The sequence below is a fragment of the Dipodomys merriami genome, unplaced genomic scaffold (assembly GCF_024711535.1).
Source record: "Dipodomys merriami isolate MVZ:Mamm:240054 unplaced genomic scaffold, mDipMer1.0.p SCAF_84, whole genome shotgun sequence".
Taxonomy (NCBI): Eukaryota; Metazoa; Chordata; class Mammalia; order Rodentia; family Heteromyidae; genus Dipodomys; species Dipodomys merriami.
Window position 1 is genome coordinate 122307 of NW_027206446.1, and position 17653 is coordinate 139959.

The window sequence follows — 17653 nt, forward strand, 5'->3', positions numbered from 1 at the left end:
ATCCAGCTTCTGACTGCGGTTCAGGGACGCAGCCCAGGATTCCTTCCTCCTCCCCGCCGGCTGGCTGGCTCCGGTGCAATGCTTTTGCCTTGGGAGAGACCCCCCGCCCCCAGACCCCCCTCCCGTGTCAGGATTCGGGGTGACCTTCAAGGAGGTGTCGTATCAATCAAAGCGATTAAAATCTGCATTGAGCAAAGAATGCAATTCCTGCGGTGAAGCCTGCTTTCAGGCAAAAAAAAGAGTCGCAGAAGGCTTAGACAGATTATTCTAGAAGGTCCTGGAGATTTTCCAAAGGAGCTGGGACACTTCGCTGGACAGCGAGGAAATAAAACAAACAAAAGCAAACAGCAGCCGGGCGCCGTGGCTCCCGCCTATCATCCCAGCTACTCAGGAGGCCGAGATCTGAGGATGGCGGTTCAAAGCCAGCCAGGGGCAGGAGAAAGTCCATGAGACTCGGATCTCCAGTGAACCACCAAAAAGCTGGGCTGGAGGTGTGACTCAAGTGGTAGAGCCTTGAATGAAAGAGCCCAGGGACAGCGTCCAGGCCCTGAGTTCAAGACTCAGGGCTGACAAATAACAAACAAAACCGGGGTGATCGGAGCTTAGGAAGACTTTGAAGTTGAGACAGAATTTTCTTCTAGAGGAAGGCCGGCCCAGTGACTTTTGGCAGTTGATTTTTCTTCTGGAAGTTCAAGATCTCAGAGCTACAAAATGGAGATGGGAAATTTGTCTGTCTGTCTGTCTGTCTGTCTGTCTGTCTGTCTGTCTGTCTGTCTCTCTCAGAGTTATTGGGGGTTGGGGAGCAGGCCACAATCCACTAAAAAGAAAAACTGCAGACCTGTCATAGATCTCTGATCTATTGATGGATATTGGATGATCAATCAGCAGGGCTGTGCATTAATCCACAGATCCATCCCCCCCCCAGTCATCTTTGCCCTGGGCTCCTTTACCCCAAGCCCTCTGGAGGTTCTGTGCCTTAGGGGCTCACTCTGACCTTCCTCCTCCCTTCCAGATCTCTCCGGTCAAAGCCGGCCGGAAATAAACCCAAGCCACTTGGCGCACGGCTCCCAAGTATTTGTAGTCAGCAGATAAGAACAGCCCGGGTCCGGTGTCAGCTTGAAAGCATTTCATAATTGGGGCACTTGATTGATTGATTCGTTTTTACAACCCAGCCACCCCCAGCTCTTCTCTGCCAGCAACGGAACCGGAGAACTCGTAAGTCATTTTTTAAAAGATTAAACTCCTACTCCTTGGGACAGATGGGGGGGGGGGGGGAAATCGCTGGCTATGGCTGGGAAACAGGGATCTTCTGCCCACTCCTTGGGACAGATCGGGGCTGAGGCTGGGCAGGTGGCTCAGTGGTAGAGCGCTCGCCTAGCATGCACCAAGCCCTGGGTTCAATTCCTCAGCACCACAGACACAGAAAAAGCCAGAAGTGGCGCTGTGGCTCAAGTGGTAGAGCACCAGCCTTGAGCAAAAGAAGCTCAGGGACGGTGCCCAGGCCCTGAGTTCAAGCCCAGAGACTGGCACAAAAAAAAAGAAAAACAAAGTACAACAAGAATGCAGCTCTGAGTCACACACTGTGAAGCTGAGTTTTCCTTTTCTATCACAGTGAAGTGTGTCAGTGAATCCCTCTAGGATACAATTTGTTTCCAATGTATTTTGCAACTTGTTTTTTTTTTGGGGGGGTGGGGTGTATTCTCAACAAGAAAAAAGTCATTAAAAATGTATATGTATATATATATACATATATATATATATAATTCACACTGTTCATCTAAATCCACCCATTATTTGCCTTCTGTCCATTGTTTTAACTAATTTATTTATACTGTTATTTATTCAGTCTTGGAACTTGAACTCAGGGCCTGGGCGCTGTCCCTGAGCTCTTTCACTCAAGGCTGGTGCTCTACCCCTTGAGCCACAGCGCCACTTCCGGTTTTCTGGTGGTTCATGGGAGATCAGAGTCTCAGGGACTTTCCTGCTCGGGCTGGCTTTGAACTGTGATCCTCAGATCTCAGCCTCCTGAGTTGCTGGGGTGACAGGCGGGAGCCACTGGCCCTCAGACTTGATCTTCAAAAAGAAAAAGAAAATTCAGGAAGGAATATACGATGCCCAGCCAAGCCGGGCAAAGAAGAGACAACGATTACGGTTGATTTCATTTCCTGTCTCCCCGGGAACGCCTCCTGGGCGGGGAGGTAACGCACCAATCACTAAGGACAGACTTCGGAGCAGAGGAGGGAAGCATGGCAAGGAATCATGGGAGGAAATGCTCATCGTCCGTGGCCGTCAAGGAAACGCAAACCCGAACAACCCCGAGATTCCATCTCACCCCAGTGAGAGCCGCAGTGCGGGCAGGGATGTGGGGGAGATGGCACCCCTGCTGGGGGGGTTGTAAACTAGTGGTAACCACTCTGGGCAGCGGGCTGGAGGTCCCCCGCTCCCCCCAAAAAGAAAAGGAAAACACAGACCTTCCCGGTGACCCCGGCACCTGCCCTGAGCATCGAGAGTCAGGAAGTGATGAAGACACCTGCACAACCATGTTCATTGCTGCACCGTTCACCGTGGGAACTGCCAGACGCCCCACAACACAAGTGGATCGACAGAATTTCCACAGTCATGGGAAAAGAACCATTTAGACAGTATTCACCCACGTGAATTCCGGAAAAGTGGAAACGAAAGGACTGGAGGAAAGCCAGGGAAGGGATGACATGGGGTGGGGGTGAGGAGTACTTGTTGCAGCTGACGCATGAAATGGCGCAACTGTACAACAACTTAATAACAATAACATTATATATATATATGTATATTAACGTGGACCAGTAGGGCAGGGTGAATACATCGGTGGGCCTGACGGGGAAGGCAGAAGGTTCTGGAGGCAGGGACGGGTCACCGGCTCCCGGCCTTCCGGAGAGATGGGGACAAGGGGACCAGCGAGGGCTGGGGAGGGGGCGTCCACGCGGGGACTCTGAGCCCCGAGCCAGGAGCCTCTGCAGGGATGCGGCGGACGCAGAGACGGGACATGGTGCCCGCCCACCCGCCCTCCCTTCCTCTCTCCCTACTTTCCCTCTTCCCTCTCTGCCTTCCTCCTTCCCTTCCTTCCTTCCTTCTTCTCTCGGTCTCTTCCTCCCTCCCTCCCTTCCTTCCTTCTTTCCTTCTTCCCTCAGTCTCTTCCTTCCTCCTTCTCTTCTTCCTTCCTTTCCTTCCTTTCTCTCTTCCTTTCTTCCTCCCTCCCTTCTTCCCTGGGTCTCTTCCTCCCTCCTTCTCCTCCCCCCTCTCCCTCCCTCCCTCCCTCCCTCCCTTCCTTCCTCTCTTCCTTCCTTCCTTCCTTCCTCACTCCCTTCCTTCCTTCCTCCTCTTTCCTCCCTCCCTTTTCTCTTCCCCTTCCTTCCTCTCTTCCTTCTATCATCCCTCTTTCTTTACCTCCCTCTTCCTCCCCCTCTCCTTTCATCCTCCCTCCCTCCACCCTCCGCCCTCTTGCTCTGGCGTGCGTGGACTGAACACACGTGTTGGGGCTCCGGGCTGGCGGCTCCCCTCGGGCCAAGTGGGGGTGGTGAACAGGGGGTGGGGGTCACGGGGGGGGTGAACCCAGGTCACTGAGGCTCGTGGCCAGGCCAGCACCGCCCCGGCCCCCCAAGCCCGGCCTCCGTCCTCCCCATCCCCCAGCCCGACCTCTGCCCCCCCAGCCCGGCCTCCATCCCCCCCCAGCCCGGCCTCCCCCCCCCCAGCCTGGCCTCCATCCCCTCCCCAAGCTCAGCCTCCGTCACCTCACATCTGGACAGAACACGGATCCATGATGGACCGGCCGGCCACGTCCAGGCCCAGGCCTCGAACCCCCGGCCACAGACCCGCAGGCGAGCTACCCCCTACCACTCCAGCCACGGATGGCGCCAGGGAACGGCCACGCCGAGGTGTCCCGTCCCCCCCCCCATCGTGGCCATGGGCCGCCGGGCAAGGGCGCGGGAGCACGGGAGGGAAATCAAGGCACAGCACCTCCCGAGCCTCTGGAGAGAAGCCAGAGGAATGTTCTGGTCGTTTTCCAGGACAGTGTGTGTTCTAACTCCTCGCAGAGTGTCACCCCGGAGCTGGTCCGGGAAGAAGCAGCTCATAAATCACTCTCCTGGCACCAAACGCTGCGTCCTCTCTCCCTCTCTCTCTCCCCCCCCTCTGGCTTCAAGCTCCTCTTCTTCAGAGCGAGACCATGCAGATGAACAGACTGTTCCGGCCCCTGGTGGGTTCTGAGAACCTTGGTCTTTTTTTCTTTCCCCTCTCTCTCTGGAACTTCAAAGTCAGGGATTAAGGAGGAGCACCGCGCAGCCCGGCCACGTGTGGGGCAGGGAGGGCCGCTGGCGTCCGTCTGTCTCCGCGTGGAATCAGTCCCGGGACTCCGTCCTGGTTTCACAGTTCACCTTCCCACCCCAGTCTGGTCGTGGTGGGCTTTCCACGTCTGCCAGACTCGGCTTGTTTCTGAAAACGAAGTTCCTTATTAGCTCTCCCCCACACCCCCAAAATAACATCTGTCACATCTCCCAACAACACAAGACACTCGGCTTCCACAAAACACCGTCTCTGCTGCCCCCAGCTCTAAAGTTCACAGGCGTCCGCGCTTCCTTCCACCTCCAACGCCGACACCACTTATTTATTTACTCAGTCCTGGGTCTTGAACTCAGGACCTGGGCGCTGTCCCTCAGCTCTTCAGCTCAAGGCTGGCGCTCTACCCCTTAAGCCACAGCGCCACATCTGGTTTTCTGGTGGTTCATGGGAGATCAGAGTCTCACGGACTTTCCTGCCCGGGGCTGGCCTCGAACCTCGATCCTCCGATCTCAGCCTCCCCAATAGCTGGGATGACGGGCGTGAGCCGACAGCTAAACAAGCGCTGTGGACATCCGCGTGACACCCACCCTGAGCCATCCCAACCACCCAACACCCCCACTTCCTGTCACCTCCTGTGACCCCGAAAGCCTCCACAGACGCTGCCTCATCAGGAAGGAATTCACCAGAAACTCGGATCCTAATAAGCCCCGCAGGAAGACGGTCTGGGAGGCCGGAGGCCGGGAGGCCTAGCGTGGGACGAGAGCCTCCAGGCAGTAAACGCAGGACCGGCTCCCTCACCGCGGACAGGAGAAGCCCGGGGCCTCCGTGTCTCCATGCCCGATCCCAGCCACATCTCTGTCCCCACTGCCAAGAGAGGGGAAACCCCAAGAATACCCAGGGAGGAAGCACACGGATCTCAGCCTCTCTGAGCGGCCGGGGGAACTGTGGGTGAAGGGCACTGGGAAAAGCCACTGGCCCTGGAGACAGAAAGCCAAACACACACACACACACACACACACACACACACACACACACACACACACACACACACACACAGGTTGAAGGCTTTGGGTAGCTGCAAGAATCTATTAAGCAGTGGCTGGCTTATATTAATGATATGCAAATACAAACTCATTTGCAATGACTAATTAGATGATAATTAACGGTTATTCTGGTGGCTTTTGAATACATGCAGTTCTGGGGCTGGAACTCAGGGCCCGGGCACTATTCTTGAGCTGTTCACTCAAGGCTGGTGCTCTACCACTTGAACCACAGCGCCACTTTTGGTAGTTATTAGGAGGCGGGAGTCTCGTGGACTTTCCTGCCCGGGCTGGCTTTGAACCTCGAGCCTCCGATCTCAGCCTCCTCCGTAGCCAGGATGACAGGCGTGAGCCCCAGCACCCGGCTTCCTGGCGCCTTGGAAATACCCGTCTCCACCTTGGCTGTGGATGGGTGAGAAAGCGGGCTCAGTTTGGGGGTTCTGCTGTCATTTGTGGGGTGCTGAAGGCGAAGGGAAGCCCGTGACTCTCGGGTGGATAAATCCGCAATCTGCTCTCCTTACCACCCTGCTCTTTGTGGTATTCTTGAGCTCAAGGTTCTGGGTTCGATCCCTGTAAAGATCTCCTCCGTTTCTTTGTGCAGCAAACAGGGAAGCCGGGGTGTGGAATTCTCGGGGCTAGAAGCGTTTCGGGGTTCAGTGTCGGTTTGGGGATACTTGTGTTTTGTCCCCCCTTTTAATACCCTCGCTCTAGAAAATTCTAGAAGACCAAAAAGCTCCACCGTGAGAGGTTTCCTGAGCCCTGTGCAAAGTCGGGTTCAGGGAGGGTTACAGTTTTCGGGGCTCCTCCGATTCATGCCAGACATTGATCACTGCCACTCACGGAGCCTCGGAAAAATCAGGGTGTGTGTGACCCGCCCCACCTCGAGTCTGGGAACAGAACTCAGGTAGATCGATCCAGGGAACCACCGATCGATAAATAGGTAGCTAGATACATAGATGATCGATAGATGATAGATAATGGATACAGAGATGACTGATACATAGATTATTGATAGACGATAGAAACATAGATGATAGGTAGATAGAGAGATGGATGGATGATTGATAGGTAATAAATGATAGATAATAAGTAGATGATAGAAGATGGATATAGATGATAGATACAGAGATGATTGATAGATACATAGATTAAAAGATACAAAGGTTACTGATAGGTAATAGATACATAAATAAATGATAGATACATAGATTGACGGTTCATAAACATATAGATGACAGATACACAGATACATAGATACACAGATAGATAGATGATGGACCCACAGAAAATTGATAGATGGTAGACAGATACATGGATGGTGACAGATTCCCAGGTGACCGATGGGTAACAGACAGATCACAAGGTAGACCGGTGGCAAAGACAGAGGTATGCAGACAGATGATAATTAAAGATAGGGAGAAAAATAGATGACGCATAGATGATACAGACAGACAGACAGATAGATGATGGATGGATGGATGGATGGATAGATAAATGGATGGATACATAGATACATAGATGGATGTATAGATACACAGATGGATAGATAGGTAGGTAGATAGGTAGATAGACGGATAGATGGATGGATGGATGATAGATGATAGCTGGACAGATAGATGGATGGGTGGATGGATGGATGGATAGGTAGATGGATGGATGGATGGACAGATGGATGGATAGGTGGATAGAGGATAGACGAATAGATGGATGGATGGACGGATAGAGGATGGATGGATGGATAGATGGATGAAGAGATGGGTGGATGGATGGATAGATAGGTAGGTGGATAGATGGATGGATGGATAGATGGATGGATGGACGGATAGAGGATGGATGGATGGATGGATAGATGGGTAGACCCACAGAAATGGATCAAGCATACTGCGTGTATCTGAGGTCTGAATTCCTAAATGAGAGACAGACAGACGACCCTGACAGATGGCCCTGGCTGGTTGTGCGCATGCTCTGGGATCTTCTATAAAACCCAAACCCTGGGTTTGCGGGGTTCCGTTAGGAAATGCTGGCGGCCATCCCTGAGCCTGGAGCCCTGCTGGGGGGTGGGAGGGGGGAGAGCCCTGCTGGGGGGCGGGGGGGGGAGAGCCCTGCTGGGGGGCTGGGGGGGAGAGCCCTACTGGGGGGCGGGAGGGGGGCTGCAGGGGACGGCGGGGCTCGGCCCGGACAGAAATCACAACTCTGCCCCGTCGGGCTCGGGCAGCACTGTCTGAACAAACACGCCCAGCCGCGTGTGCCCGCCACGCCAAAATCACGTGTGCCGGGCTGCCCTGCGCCGGTCACGGGAGTCCCTCCCGTGTAAGGACGCGGATGTGATCACAGCGGATTCTCCACAGGCCGCAGAAGTGACCTGTGCGTGGGAAGGTCGGCGTCAAGGTCACCTTGAGAAACGGAAAAAACACTGCGCGGACTTTCCCGAGGGGACACGCCAGGAGGTACAATACATCCAAAGACGCAGGGGAGGAGGCCGGGCGCCGGTGCTCACGCCTGGCATCCCAGCTACCCAGGAGGCTGAGATCTAGAGGATCGCGGTTCAAAGCCAGCCTAGGCAGGAAAGTCCATGAGACTCTGATCTCCAAGGAACCACCAGAAAACTGGAAGTGGCGCTGTGGCTCAAGTGGTAGAGCGCCAGCCTGGAGTGAAAGAGCTCAGGGACAGCGCCCAGGCCCTGAGTTCAAGCCCCACGTCCCACAAAAACAACGAAGAATAAGAATAAAAACTAAGAAGGGGGAAGGGGGCTGGCACTCCCCCCTTTTCTGGAATTGGACACACATGGGTGCCGAGGCGGGGTCCACGCGGGTGGGTGACCCCCGGGAAGGGAGACGCTAGCCATGGGGTAAAGACGCGGCGGGGCCGGGCGCGAACAACGAGAGCTGGTCTGGGTTTCTAGTACATTCTCCATGACTCTGTTCTCCCTGCTTTTCTGCCTCTCTCTCTCAGTCTCTCCATGTCTCTGGGTCTTGCTCTGTCTCTCAGTCTCTGTCTGTCTGTCTCTGCCTCTCTCAGTCTCTCTCTGATCAAATCTCACCCCGGTTTTCTTTCCTGGGGTCCTTAGGAAATACCTGGTCGTCGATGCCCGGGAGTACTTAGCTGAGCACCCCGCTCTCTCTTTACCTCCACCATCTGCCCCTCCCTCCCTGACCCTGTCCCCTGGGGAGAGCAGGGGGGACGCCCAACGCCGCGTCCCCTTCCACGTGACAGCACCCCGGCCCCGCTGCATCCCCCCAAGAACGACACCGCACCCCACAAAGCCTCTGACCAGCCCGAGGTGCTAGGGACACGGTTGTTTTTGTACTTAGCACAGTGTGTGTGTGTGTGTGTGTGTGTGTGTGTGTGTGTGTGTGTGTGTGTGTGTGTGCCAGTCCTGGGACTTGAACTCAGGGCCTGGGCGCTGTCCCTGAGCTCTTCAGCTCAAGGCTGGTGCTCTACCACTTGAACCACAGCTCTGCTTCTGGTTTTCTGGTGGTTTGTGGGAGATCAGAGTCTCCCGGACTTTCCTGCCCCAGGCTGGCCCCACCCAGTGTGCCCACAGTCCTGCCCGTGTTGGCGGCCTACGCTGTGACAGACAGCAGGTGATGGAAACAGCGAGGCCTTGCCAAGAAACCCGGAGTTCGCTCGGTCTCGTCTCCCACGCTTCTGTTCCCAGACTGCTCGCGTTGGCAGCGCGCGTGGGCAGGGGAAGAGAGCGCCGTGGGGGTTTTCACAGCTGACGTTCTCCCGGGAGAACCCCGGCGCCCCAAATATCTTTCCTGGAAAGACGCTGGTCTGAGAGTCCAGGAGACACGCCGGCGTCTGGTGCACAAACCAAACCCCGCGCCTCTTCCTCCCCTGCCCCAGCCTCTCGCTTCCTCTCGCCGGCCACCGTCCATTTGCTCGGTCCCACGTTATAGGAAGCTTTCCTTCTAAGCGTCCCAGAATGCTTTAAAACCTACGTGTACCTGCCGGGTGCCGGTGCTCATGCCTGTCATCCCAGCCACTCAGGAGGCTGAGATCGAGAGGATCGCAGTTCAAAGCCAGCCCAGGGCAGGAAAGTCCGAGAGACTCTCATCTCCCATGAACCACCAGAAAACCGGAAATGGAGTCGTGGCTCAAGTGGTAGAGTGCCAGCCTTGAGTGAAAGAGCTCAGGGACTCAGGGCTCACACACACACACACACACACACATACACACACACACACACACAAAGCCTGCAAACCTTGGCTCAGGTAGGCACCTAAGAAAACAACAATAACAAAAACCACCTCTGAATCACCAGCAGAATTTGCTGAATTAAATAAACCCCAGAGGCCTTGGTGGTGTGAAAGTGCACGCCGGTCATTTGCACGCCCAGATCTCTGGATTTAGAAAACGTCCGATAATGAAGACTTTCTGTTCCTGGTGAGACCGCAGAGAAATGGCTGCACACCCCTGTGTGCGTGATTATTTACTGAGATGATCGAAATGAACGGAGCTGCAGATCAGTCCCCCGGGAGACTCAAGAGAGCCCCAAAACCAACCAAAGCACCACCACCAAAACCAAAACAGGACGGAAGCCTGCTCTGGTGCCTTCCCTCCCCGCCACCCGAGATGAGATTTCTCCTCCTGAGTGTGTGTGACCCGGGCCATTTCCATATCACAGGGACATTGTTCTCAGCAAGAACTGCTCTAAGCAGACATAAGCCAACATATGCAAAAGGCCAGCTCTCCATAAAGAACAAGAGAGTCCACCAGAGATAACCACGAAATGAGACCGTGAGAAACGGCAGCCACTCACCGACCTGACAGACAGACGGACACACACACACACACACACAGGCCGCCTACCTGACTTGCCCACACCAGCTCTCCCGAATACGGCCAGCTTGACCTCTGCACTCTTAGCCATGATGCGCGCTGGTGGGATCTGTGGCCAATGACCCGGGGTTCAGCCTCTGGTATCACGGGGTCATGGTGAGGCTGGGGAGAGGCCGCGGTCCTGAAAAGCAAGGGTGGTTTGGGAGACTGGTAAGTGACTAAGGAACCAACTCCTGGTTTATTGAGCACCTACTACCAGCCGGTCAGCAGGCCCCGGGCTGTGTATTTCCCAGTGCCAACTCCACCAGGACTGTGAGACGGAATTTGTCCTTGGTAATGATGTAACCAATCAACAGTGGACTCAGAAATGAGGGATGTACTCTGGCGTGGTTCTAAAACAAACTACGTCCATGTTCACCTGCAGTAGAATTTTTTTGTCTGTTCATCGTAGGTCTTGAACTCGGGGCCCAGGCGCCGTCCCTGAGCTCTTCAGCTCAAGGCTGGTGCTCTACCACTTGAGCCACAGCGCCACTTCTGGTTTTGAGTGGTTCATTGGGAGATCAGAGTCTCAGGGACTTTCCTGCCTGGGCTGGCCTTGAACCGTGATCCTCTAGATCACAGCCTCCTGAGCAGCTGGGATGACAGGTGTGAGCCACCAGCGCCCGGCTTCCTGCCAATATTTTTTATGTAGAATTTTTAAAGACAGGGTAAGAGAGAGGGACAGACAGACAGAGACAGAGAGAGACAGACAGAGAAAGAAAAATCCTTCAGAAAAGCATCTCCACAGACATAACAACATGGAATTATCTTTTTACTCATATATATGTGGCTGACAAATTCGGGGGCCCGCCGTTTTGCCTCGGATGGACGGATGGAAGGAAGGAAGGAAAGACGGCCATCAATGTCAGCTCATGTTTCCTTTGTCTCCCAAGGATTCCATGTTTTAAAAACCCAATTTCTTGCTAATCACTAATGGGACAAAGGCCAAATGCGGGTGCATCTGCTGCATCTGTCCGGCCCTGTTCCGTCTGGCACAGAGATCAAAGGCTTTCCGGGTGCTGTGGGGTCGGCTGGGTTGCTGCCCAGTCTCTGCCTCGATTTCCCCCCACTCCACGCCACCAAGAGAGAAACCCCTTGTTATCTATTCTATGTATTCATGCGTGGAGCAGACAGCCCCACGGCCAAGGTCAAGGCAGAAGCCTGGTACATTTGCATATATTTGCTGTATTTGCACACATTTGAATACATTGGGTTCATCTGCGTGTATTTGCGTGCCCCGCTGGGTGAGTTCCGGGAACGTCGCTGGCTAGCCTGTCCTTGAACGCTGGGTCACGCGTCCTAGCGTGTAATTTCACGCCACACCCTCCCTCCCCATGCTCTCATGGAAAGTGATTCAAACTCCTGCCAAGGAACGCAGAGCCGGGGCCGGGGGCGCGGCTCAGGGTAAAGTGCTCACCTGGCCTGCACGAAGCCCCAGTACCCCATCCACAGAAAAAGCCAGAAGGGGCGCTGTGGCTCAAGTGGTAGAGCGCCAGCCTTGAGTGAAAGAGCCCAGGGACAGCGCCCAGGCCCTGAGTTCAAGACCCAGGACTGACCAAAAAAGCTGACAAGGAATTTTCAAGGTTTTCCTTCCTCCCTCCCTCCCTTCCTCTCTTCCCTCCTCTCTTCTTATTTTTTATTTTGTGTCAGTCCTGGGCCTTGAACTCAGGGCCCGGGCGCTGTCCCTGGGCTCTTTCACTCAAGGCTGGCGCTCTACCACGTGAACCACAGCTCCACTTCTGTTTTCTTCTGCGGATGTGGTGCTGCGGAATCGAACCCGGGGCTCCGTGTGTGCGGGGTGAGCGCTCCCCCACATGCCCAGCCCCAAAGGAAAACATCTTAATGAAAGAAAAGCAGGGAAACTCGAAGTCTCCCAATGCTGGGTTCCTACCGTTAACACAGACCAATGCCTGTTGTCATGATACACCTGTGCTACAGCCGCCCCCCGCCGTCACCCTATGCCCAGGGTCACACGTGGCTGGTGTGGACGGTCACCCTATGCCCAGGGTCACGCGTGGCTGGTGTGGACGGTCACCCTGGGTCTGGGGTCACGCGTGGCTGGTGTGGACGGTCACCCTATGCCCAGGGTCACGCGTGGCTGGTGTGGACGGTCACCCTGGGTCTGGGGTCAGGCGTGGCTGGTGTGGACGGTCACCCTGGGTCTGGGGTCACGCGTGGCTGGTGTGGACGGTCACCCTATGCCCAGGGTCACGTGTGGCTGGTATGGACGGTCACCCTGGGTCTGGGGTCAGGCGTGGCTGGTGTGGACGGTCACCCTGGGTCTGGGGTCAGGCGTGGCTGGTGTGGACGGTCACCCCGGGCCCTGCACACGCTCCCACCCCCACAGCTTGATTCAGTGCGATGATCATCCACACATCGAAGTTATCAACCCATCCACGCAACACGGACGCTGGAGAACATCTGAGGGCCGTGTGCGTGTGTGCGCGTGCGTGTGTGTGTGCGTGTGTGTGCATGTGTGTGCGTGTGTGCGTGTCTGTGTGTGGGTGTGCGTGTGTGCGTGTGCATGTGCTTGTGCGTGTGTGTGTGCGTGTGTGTGTATGGGGGTGCGTGTGTGCGCGTGCATGTGCTTGTGCGTGTGTGTGTGCGCGTGTGTGTGTATGGGGGTGCGTGTGTGCGCGTGCGTGTGTGCGCGTGCGTGTGTGCGCGTGCGTGTGCGGGCCGCGGTCTCTCGGTCCGGGTGGGGACGGCAGCTCTACCATCGTTAACACTCACACACGCGTCTGCTCCCATGATTTCCGCCAGGATGGCCGCCGCGCCCCCGGGAACGCAGGCGGGTCTCGGGGTCCAGGGTGGCCGGCCCCCTCCCTCGGGTAACCTCCTCCTCCTCCTCCCCCCGCGGACACCCCGGCTCTCATCGCGGGGCGCCGCCCCCCATCTCCAGGTGCTGCGGGGACCCCGGGCCGCGCAGCCCCCACGGAGCCCCGCGCCGCGCGCACGCCTCACCTCGGCCTCCCGCGGCCCCGCGCCCGGGCCCGGCGACGGCGCTCGCTGTCCCGCGGCCCGGCCGCTGCGGCGCCCGCTCAGAAGGGCGCGGACGGCGGCGGCTGCGCGGCCCGGGGGCGGGGCCTGCGCGGGGCGGGGCCTGCGCGGGGCGGGGCCTGCGCGGGGCGGGGCCTGCGCGGGGGCGAGGAGGGGCCTGACGCAGGCCCGGGAGCGGGGACTGGGCAGAGCCTGGGTGAGCCCGGGGGCGGGGCCTGGGCGGGAGCGGGGCCAGGGCGGGCCCAGGGGCGGAGCCTAGGCAGACCCGGGGGCGGGGCCTGACGCAGGCCCGGGGGCGGAGCCTGGGTAGACCTGGGGGCGGGGCCTGGGCGGGATCTAGAGGGCCCGGGACGGGGCCTGGGCAGACCCGGGGGCGGGGCCTGCGCCGGCCCGGGAGCACGGACTGGGCAGAGCCTGGGTGAGCCCGGGGGCGAGGCCTAGGCGGGGCCTGGGCGGGCCCAGGGGCGGAGCCTAGGCAAACCCGGGGGCGGGGCCTGGGCGGGCTCGGGGCGGGGCCTGACGCAGCCCCGGGGGCGGGGCCTGGGCGAGGCCTGGGCAGGCCCGGGGGCGGGGCCTGGGCGGGGCCTGTGCAGGCCCGGGGGCGGGGCCTGGGCGGGGCCTGGGCAGACCCGGGGGCGGGGCCTGGGCGCCGCTGCTCGCGCCCCCTGCCGGCCAGGCGGCGCCCCGCACCCGGACCCGGATCTGCGCCGGCGCTGTACGGAGGAGCCGCGACTCCACCGCGGCCTAGCGCCGCCCCTCCCCGCCCTTCACCTCGGAGGCCGAGACCCGCAGGATGAGGGTTCGGACCCAGTCGGAGCCGGAAGCCTGGACCGCGGATCTGCGATGAACCCGCAAGAGGCCTAAGCGGAGGCGGCGCCGGCCGAGCACCGGGGGTCGGAGGGGCGCCAGGCGCTGGGCTCGGGCCCAGGACTGGAACACACGCACACAGGCGCACACAGGCACATCCATGCATGCACACACAGTGCACGCACACATGCACGCACAGGCACACAGAGGCACATCCATGCACGCGCACACAGGCACACGTGTGCACACATGCACATCCATGCATGCACACATGCACACACATGCACATCCATGCATGCACACACAGTGCACGCACACACAGGCACACATGCGCACACAGGCACACGTGTGCACACATGCACATCCATGCATGCACACATGCACACACATGCACATCCATGCATGCACACAGTGCACGCACACACAGGCACACATGCGCACACATGCGCACACAGGCACACGTGCGCACACATGCACACAGAGGCACATCCATGCATGCACACACAGTGCACGCACACATGCATGCATGCAGGCACACACATACTAAATAGAATATAAGATGCAGACGATAAAGAGACCCTTTAAAATCTGGCTGAACTCGATGTGTTCACGACACAGTTCTGTGAGACCCTGGACGGATGGATGATCTACACTCAGAATCAACAGGACGCTCGTGTGGACGCCGCCCGTTTATTTATTTATTTATTTGTGGGTCGTGGGCCTTGAACTCAGGGCCTGGGTGCTGTCCCTGAGCTCTTTCACTCAAGCCTGGCGCTCTACCACGTGAGCCACAGCTCCACTTATAGCTTTTTCTGTTTATGTGATGCTGAGGAATCGAACCCAGGGCCTCATGCATATGAGGCAAGCACTCTACCACCGAGCCACCTTCTCAGCCCCCCACTTCCAGTTTTCTGGTGGTTCATGGGAGATCAGAGTCTCACAGACTTTCCTGCCCAGGCTGGCTTTGAACCTCGATCCTCAGATCTCAGCCTCCTGAGTAGCTGGGATGACAGGCGTGAGCACCAGCGCTGGCCTCTGGTTGCTTCTATTTAATTAGAAATTGTGTTTGCTGGGATCCTCTCAAGTGACCTCCCCTGGCCTGCAGCTGCTCATGCTCCACAAAGCTGTGGTTTGAGGAGGAGGAGCAGGAGGAGGAGGGAGAGGAGGGAGAGGAGGGGGAGGGGGAGGAGGGGGAGGAGGAAGAGAAGGGGGAGGGGGAGGAGGGGTTGCTATGGCCTCCCACTTCTCCCCCTCCCCATGCCCCTCCTCATTTGAAAGCTGAGCACTGGTGCTCCTGCCTGTCATCCCAGCTTCTCAGGAGGCTGAGCTCTGAGGATCGTGGTTCAAAGCCAGCCTGGGCAGGAAAATCCATGAGACTCTCATTTCCAATGAACCACCAGAAAAGTGGAAGTGGAGCTGTGGCTCAAGGGGTAGAGCACCAGCCTTGAGGGAAAGAGCTCAGGGACAGCGCCCAGGCCCTGAGTTCAAGCCCCAGGACCCGCAAACAAAAACAACACATCCCAGCATGGAGAGTGTGCGGATTGCTGCGGGAACTCGGTCTGCCCTGGACGGCAGCGGCTGCGTGGATCCAGCGCCAGCTGTCCGCACAGAGGTCCCCCAGTGTCTGTCCGTCCACGGTCACCTCGCTCTGTCAGCTCTTGAATATCACAGATTCTCACCTCGTTCCTTACCTCTGTGTGTCTGTGTGTCTGTGTGTCTGTGTCTGTGCGTTTGTCTGCCTGTGTGTACGTCTGTCTGTGTATCTGTATGGGTCTGTGCCTGTGTGTGTATCTCTCTGTGTCTGTCCGTCTGTCTGTCTGTCTCTGTTCTGGTCATGAGGCCTGCACTCAGGGCCTGAGTTTTGGTGATCAAGGCAGGCGCTCTACCGCTTGAGCCACAGCTCCACTCCTGGGCTTTTCTTGCTGGTTCCCTGGAGATCGGTGTCCCCCCTCGGGCTGTCTGTGTCCGTGCTTTCTCTGCCTCTGCTTCTGTCTGTCTGTTTCTGTCTGTCTTACCTTCTCTTTCCCTGTCTCCCTCCCTCTCCCTCTCCCTCTCTCTCTCTCTCTCTCTCTCTCTCTCTCTCTCTCTCTCTCTCTCTCTCTCTCTCTCTCTCTCTCTCTCTCTCTCTCTCTCTCTCTCTCTTCCCCCCATCTCCCCCACCCCACACCCTGGACCCTGCATCCCCCGGCCCAGCCCAGCTCAGACCTAGGACCCTGCCCTGCAGCGCGGATGCCGGGCTCCGGACACTGCCCCCAGCTCGGTACAGAGCAGGGCCTGCGGAGCCCGAGGAACCCTGGACACCAGACCCCGGACTCCGAACCCCGCCCACACTGCCATGGGACAGCCGCTGCCCTCTGAGCCCCACCCACCCACCCATCCACCCATCCCTCCATCCCTCCATCCCTCTATCCACCTACCCATCCATCTACCCATCCATTCATCCATCCACCCATTCCTCCATCATCCATCCCTCTATCCACCCACCCATCCATCCATCCACCCACCTATCCATCCTCCCATCCATCCATCCATCCATCCATCCCTCCATCCATCCACCCATCCTTCTACCCATCCACCCATCCACCCATTCATCCATCATCCATCTCTCCATCCACCCATCCCTCCATCAACCACCCATCCACCCATCCATCCACCATCCATCCATCCCTGCAGCCATCATCCATCCCTCCATCTATCCATCCCTCCATCCACCATCCTCCCATCCATCCACCCATCCACCCATCCATCTGCCATCCATCCATCCCTGCATCCATCTATCATCCATCCATCCATCCCTGCATCCATCTATCATCCATCCATCCATCCACCCACCACCCACTCATCCAACCATCCATCCCTCCATCCATCTATCATCTATCCATCCACCCATCCATCCATCCATCCACCTCCATTTATCATCCATCCCTCCATCTATCCCTCCATCCATCCACCCATCCATCTACCCACCTATCCATCCACCATCCATCCACCCATCCATCCATCCCTCCATCCATCCATCCATCCCTCCATCCATCCACCAGCCCATCCATCCACCTATCCATCTACCCATTCAATCATCTACCCACCAACCCATCCATCCATCATCCATCCACCTATCCATCCCTCCATCCCTCCATCCATCCATCTGTCCATCTATCCCTCCATCCATGCATCCACCCACCATACATACATACACACATCCACCCACCCATCCACCCACCCACACATCCATCCATCCATCCATCCACCCACCCACACATCCATCCATCCACCCATCCCTCCACCCACCCCCTCTCCCTCTTTCCCACCCCCTCTCCTTCCTTCCCACCCTCCCTCTCCAGGTATCTGTGGGGTGGTGGTCATGGTGACCCCTCACGCTGCCAGACCCCTGGCCTTTTGGGGCACGCTATGGTTTGGAGATGAGGGTTCCAAGGAAGGAAGCTCCCCACCCCCCACCCCCACCCTTGTCACCCCAAGATTCATCTTGGTGCCCCACACCCTCCACAGCTGCTCCTGTGTCCAGGAAAGTGGCTCCTTGCACAAAACCAACCATCAACCCCAGGCACCGGCCCTGCTTTCCCTCGGGTCCGGCCTCCTCCCTGCCCCGCCGGGCCTGGTGTTCAGTTGTGTTCTGCTGTGCCCCCTTCCCGCCGTGGAGCCGAGTGGAA

The 17653-nt window shown here is 57.5% G+C and overlaps 1 protein-coding gene across 1 annotated transcript in view; it reads right to left on the reverse strand.

Moving 5' to 3' along the window:
• Rerg (RAS like estrogen regulated growth inhibitor) overlaps positions 1 to 13235 on the reverse strand; it is a 19231-nt gene extending 5996 nt beyond the window's left edge. Inside the window, exons 1-2 of the mRNA XM_070011859.1 lie at positions 13143 to 13235; positions 10170 to 10320 (exon numbers count right to left, since the gene is read on the reverse strand). Of these exons, the coding sequence (XP_069867960.1) occupies positions 10170 to 10230 (61 nt within the window). The 5' untranslated portion in view covers positions 10231 to 10320; positions 13143 to 13235. The remainder of the gene's footprint in view (positions 1 to 10169; positions 10321 to 13142) is intronic.
• Positions 13236 to 17653: the final 4418 nt, after the last annotated feature.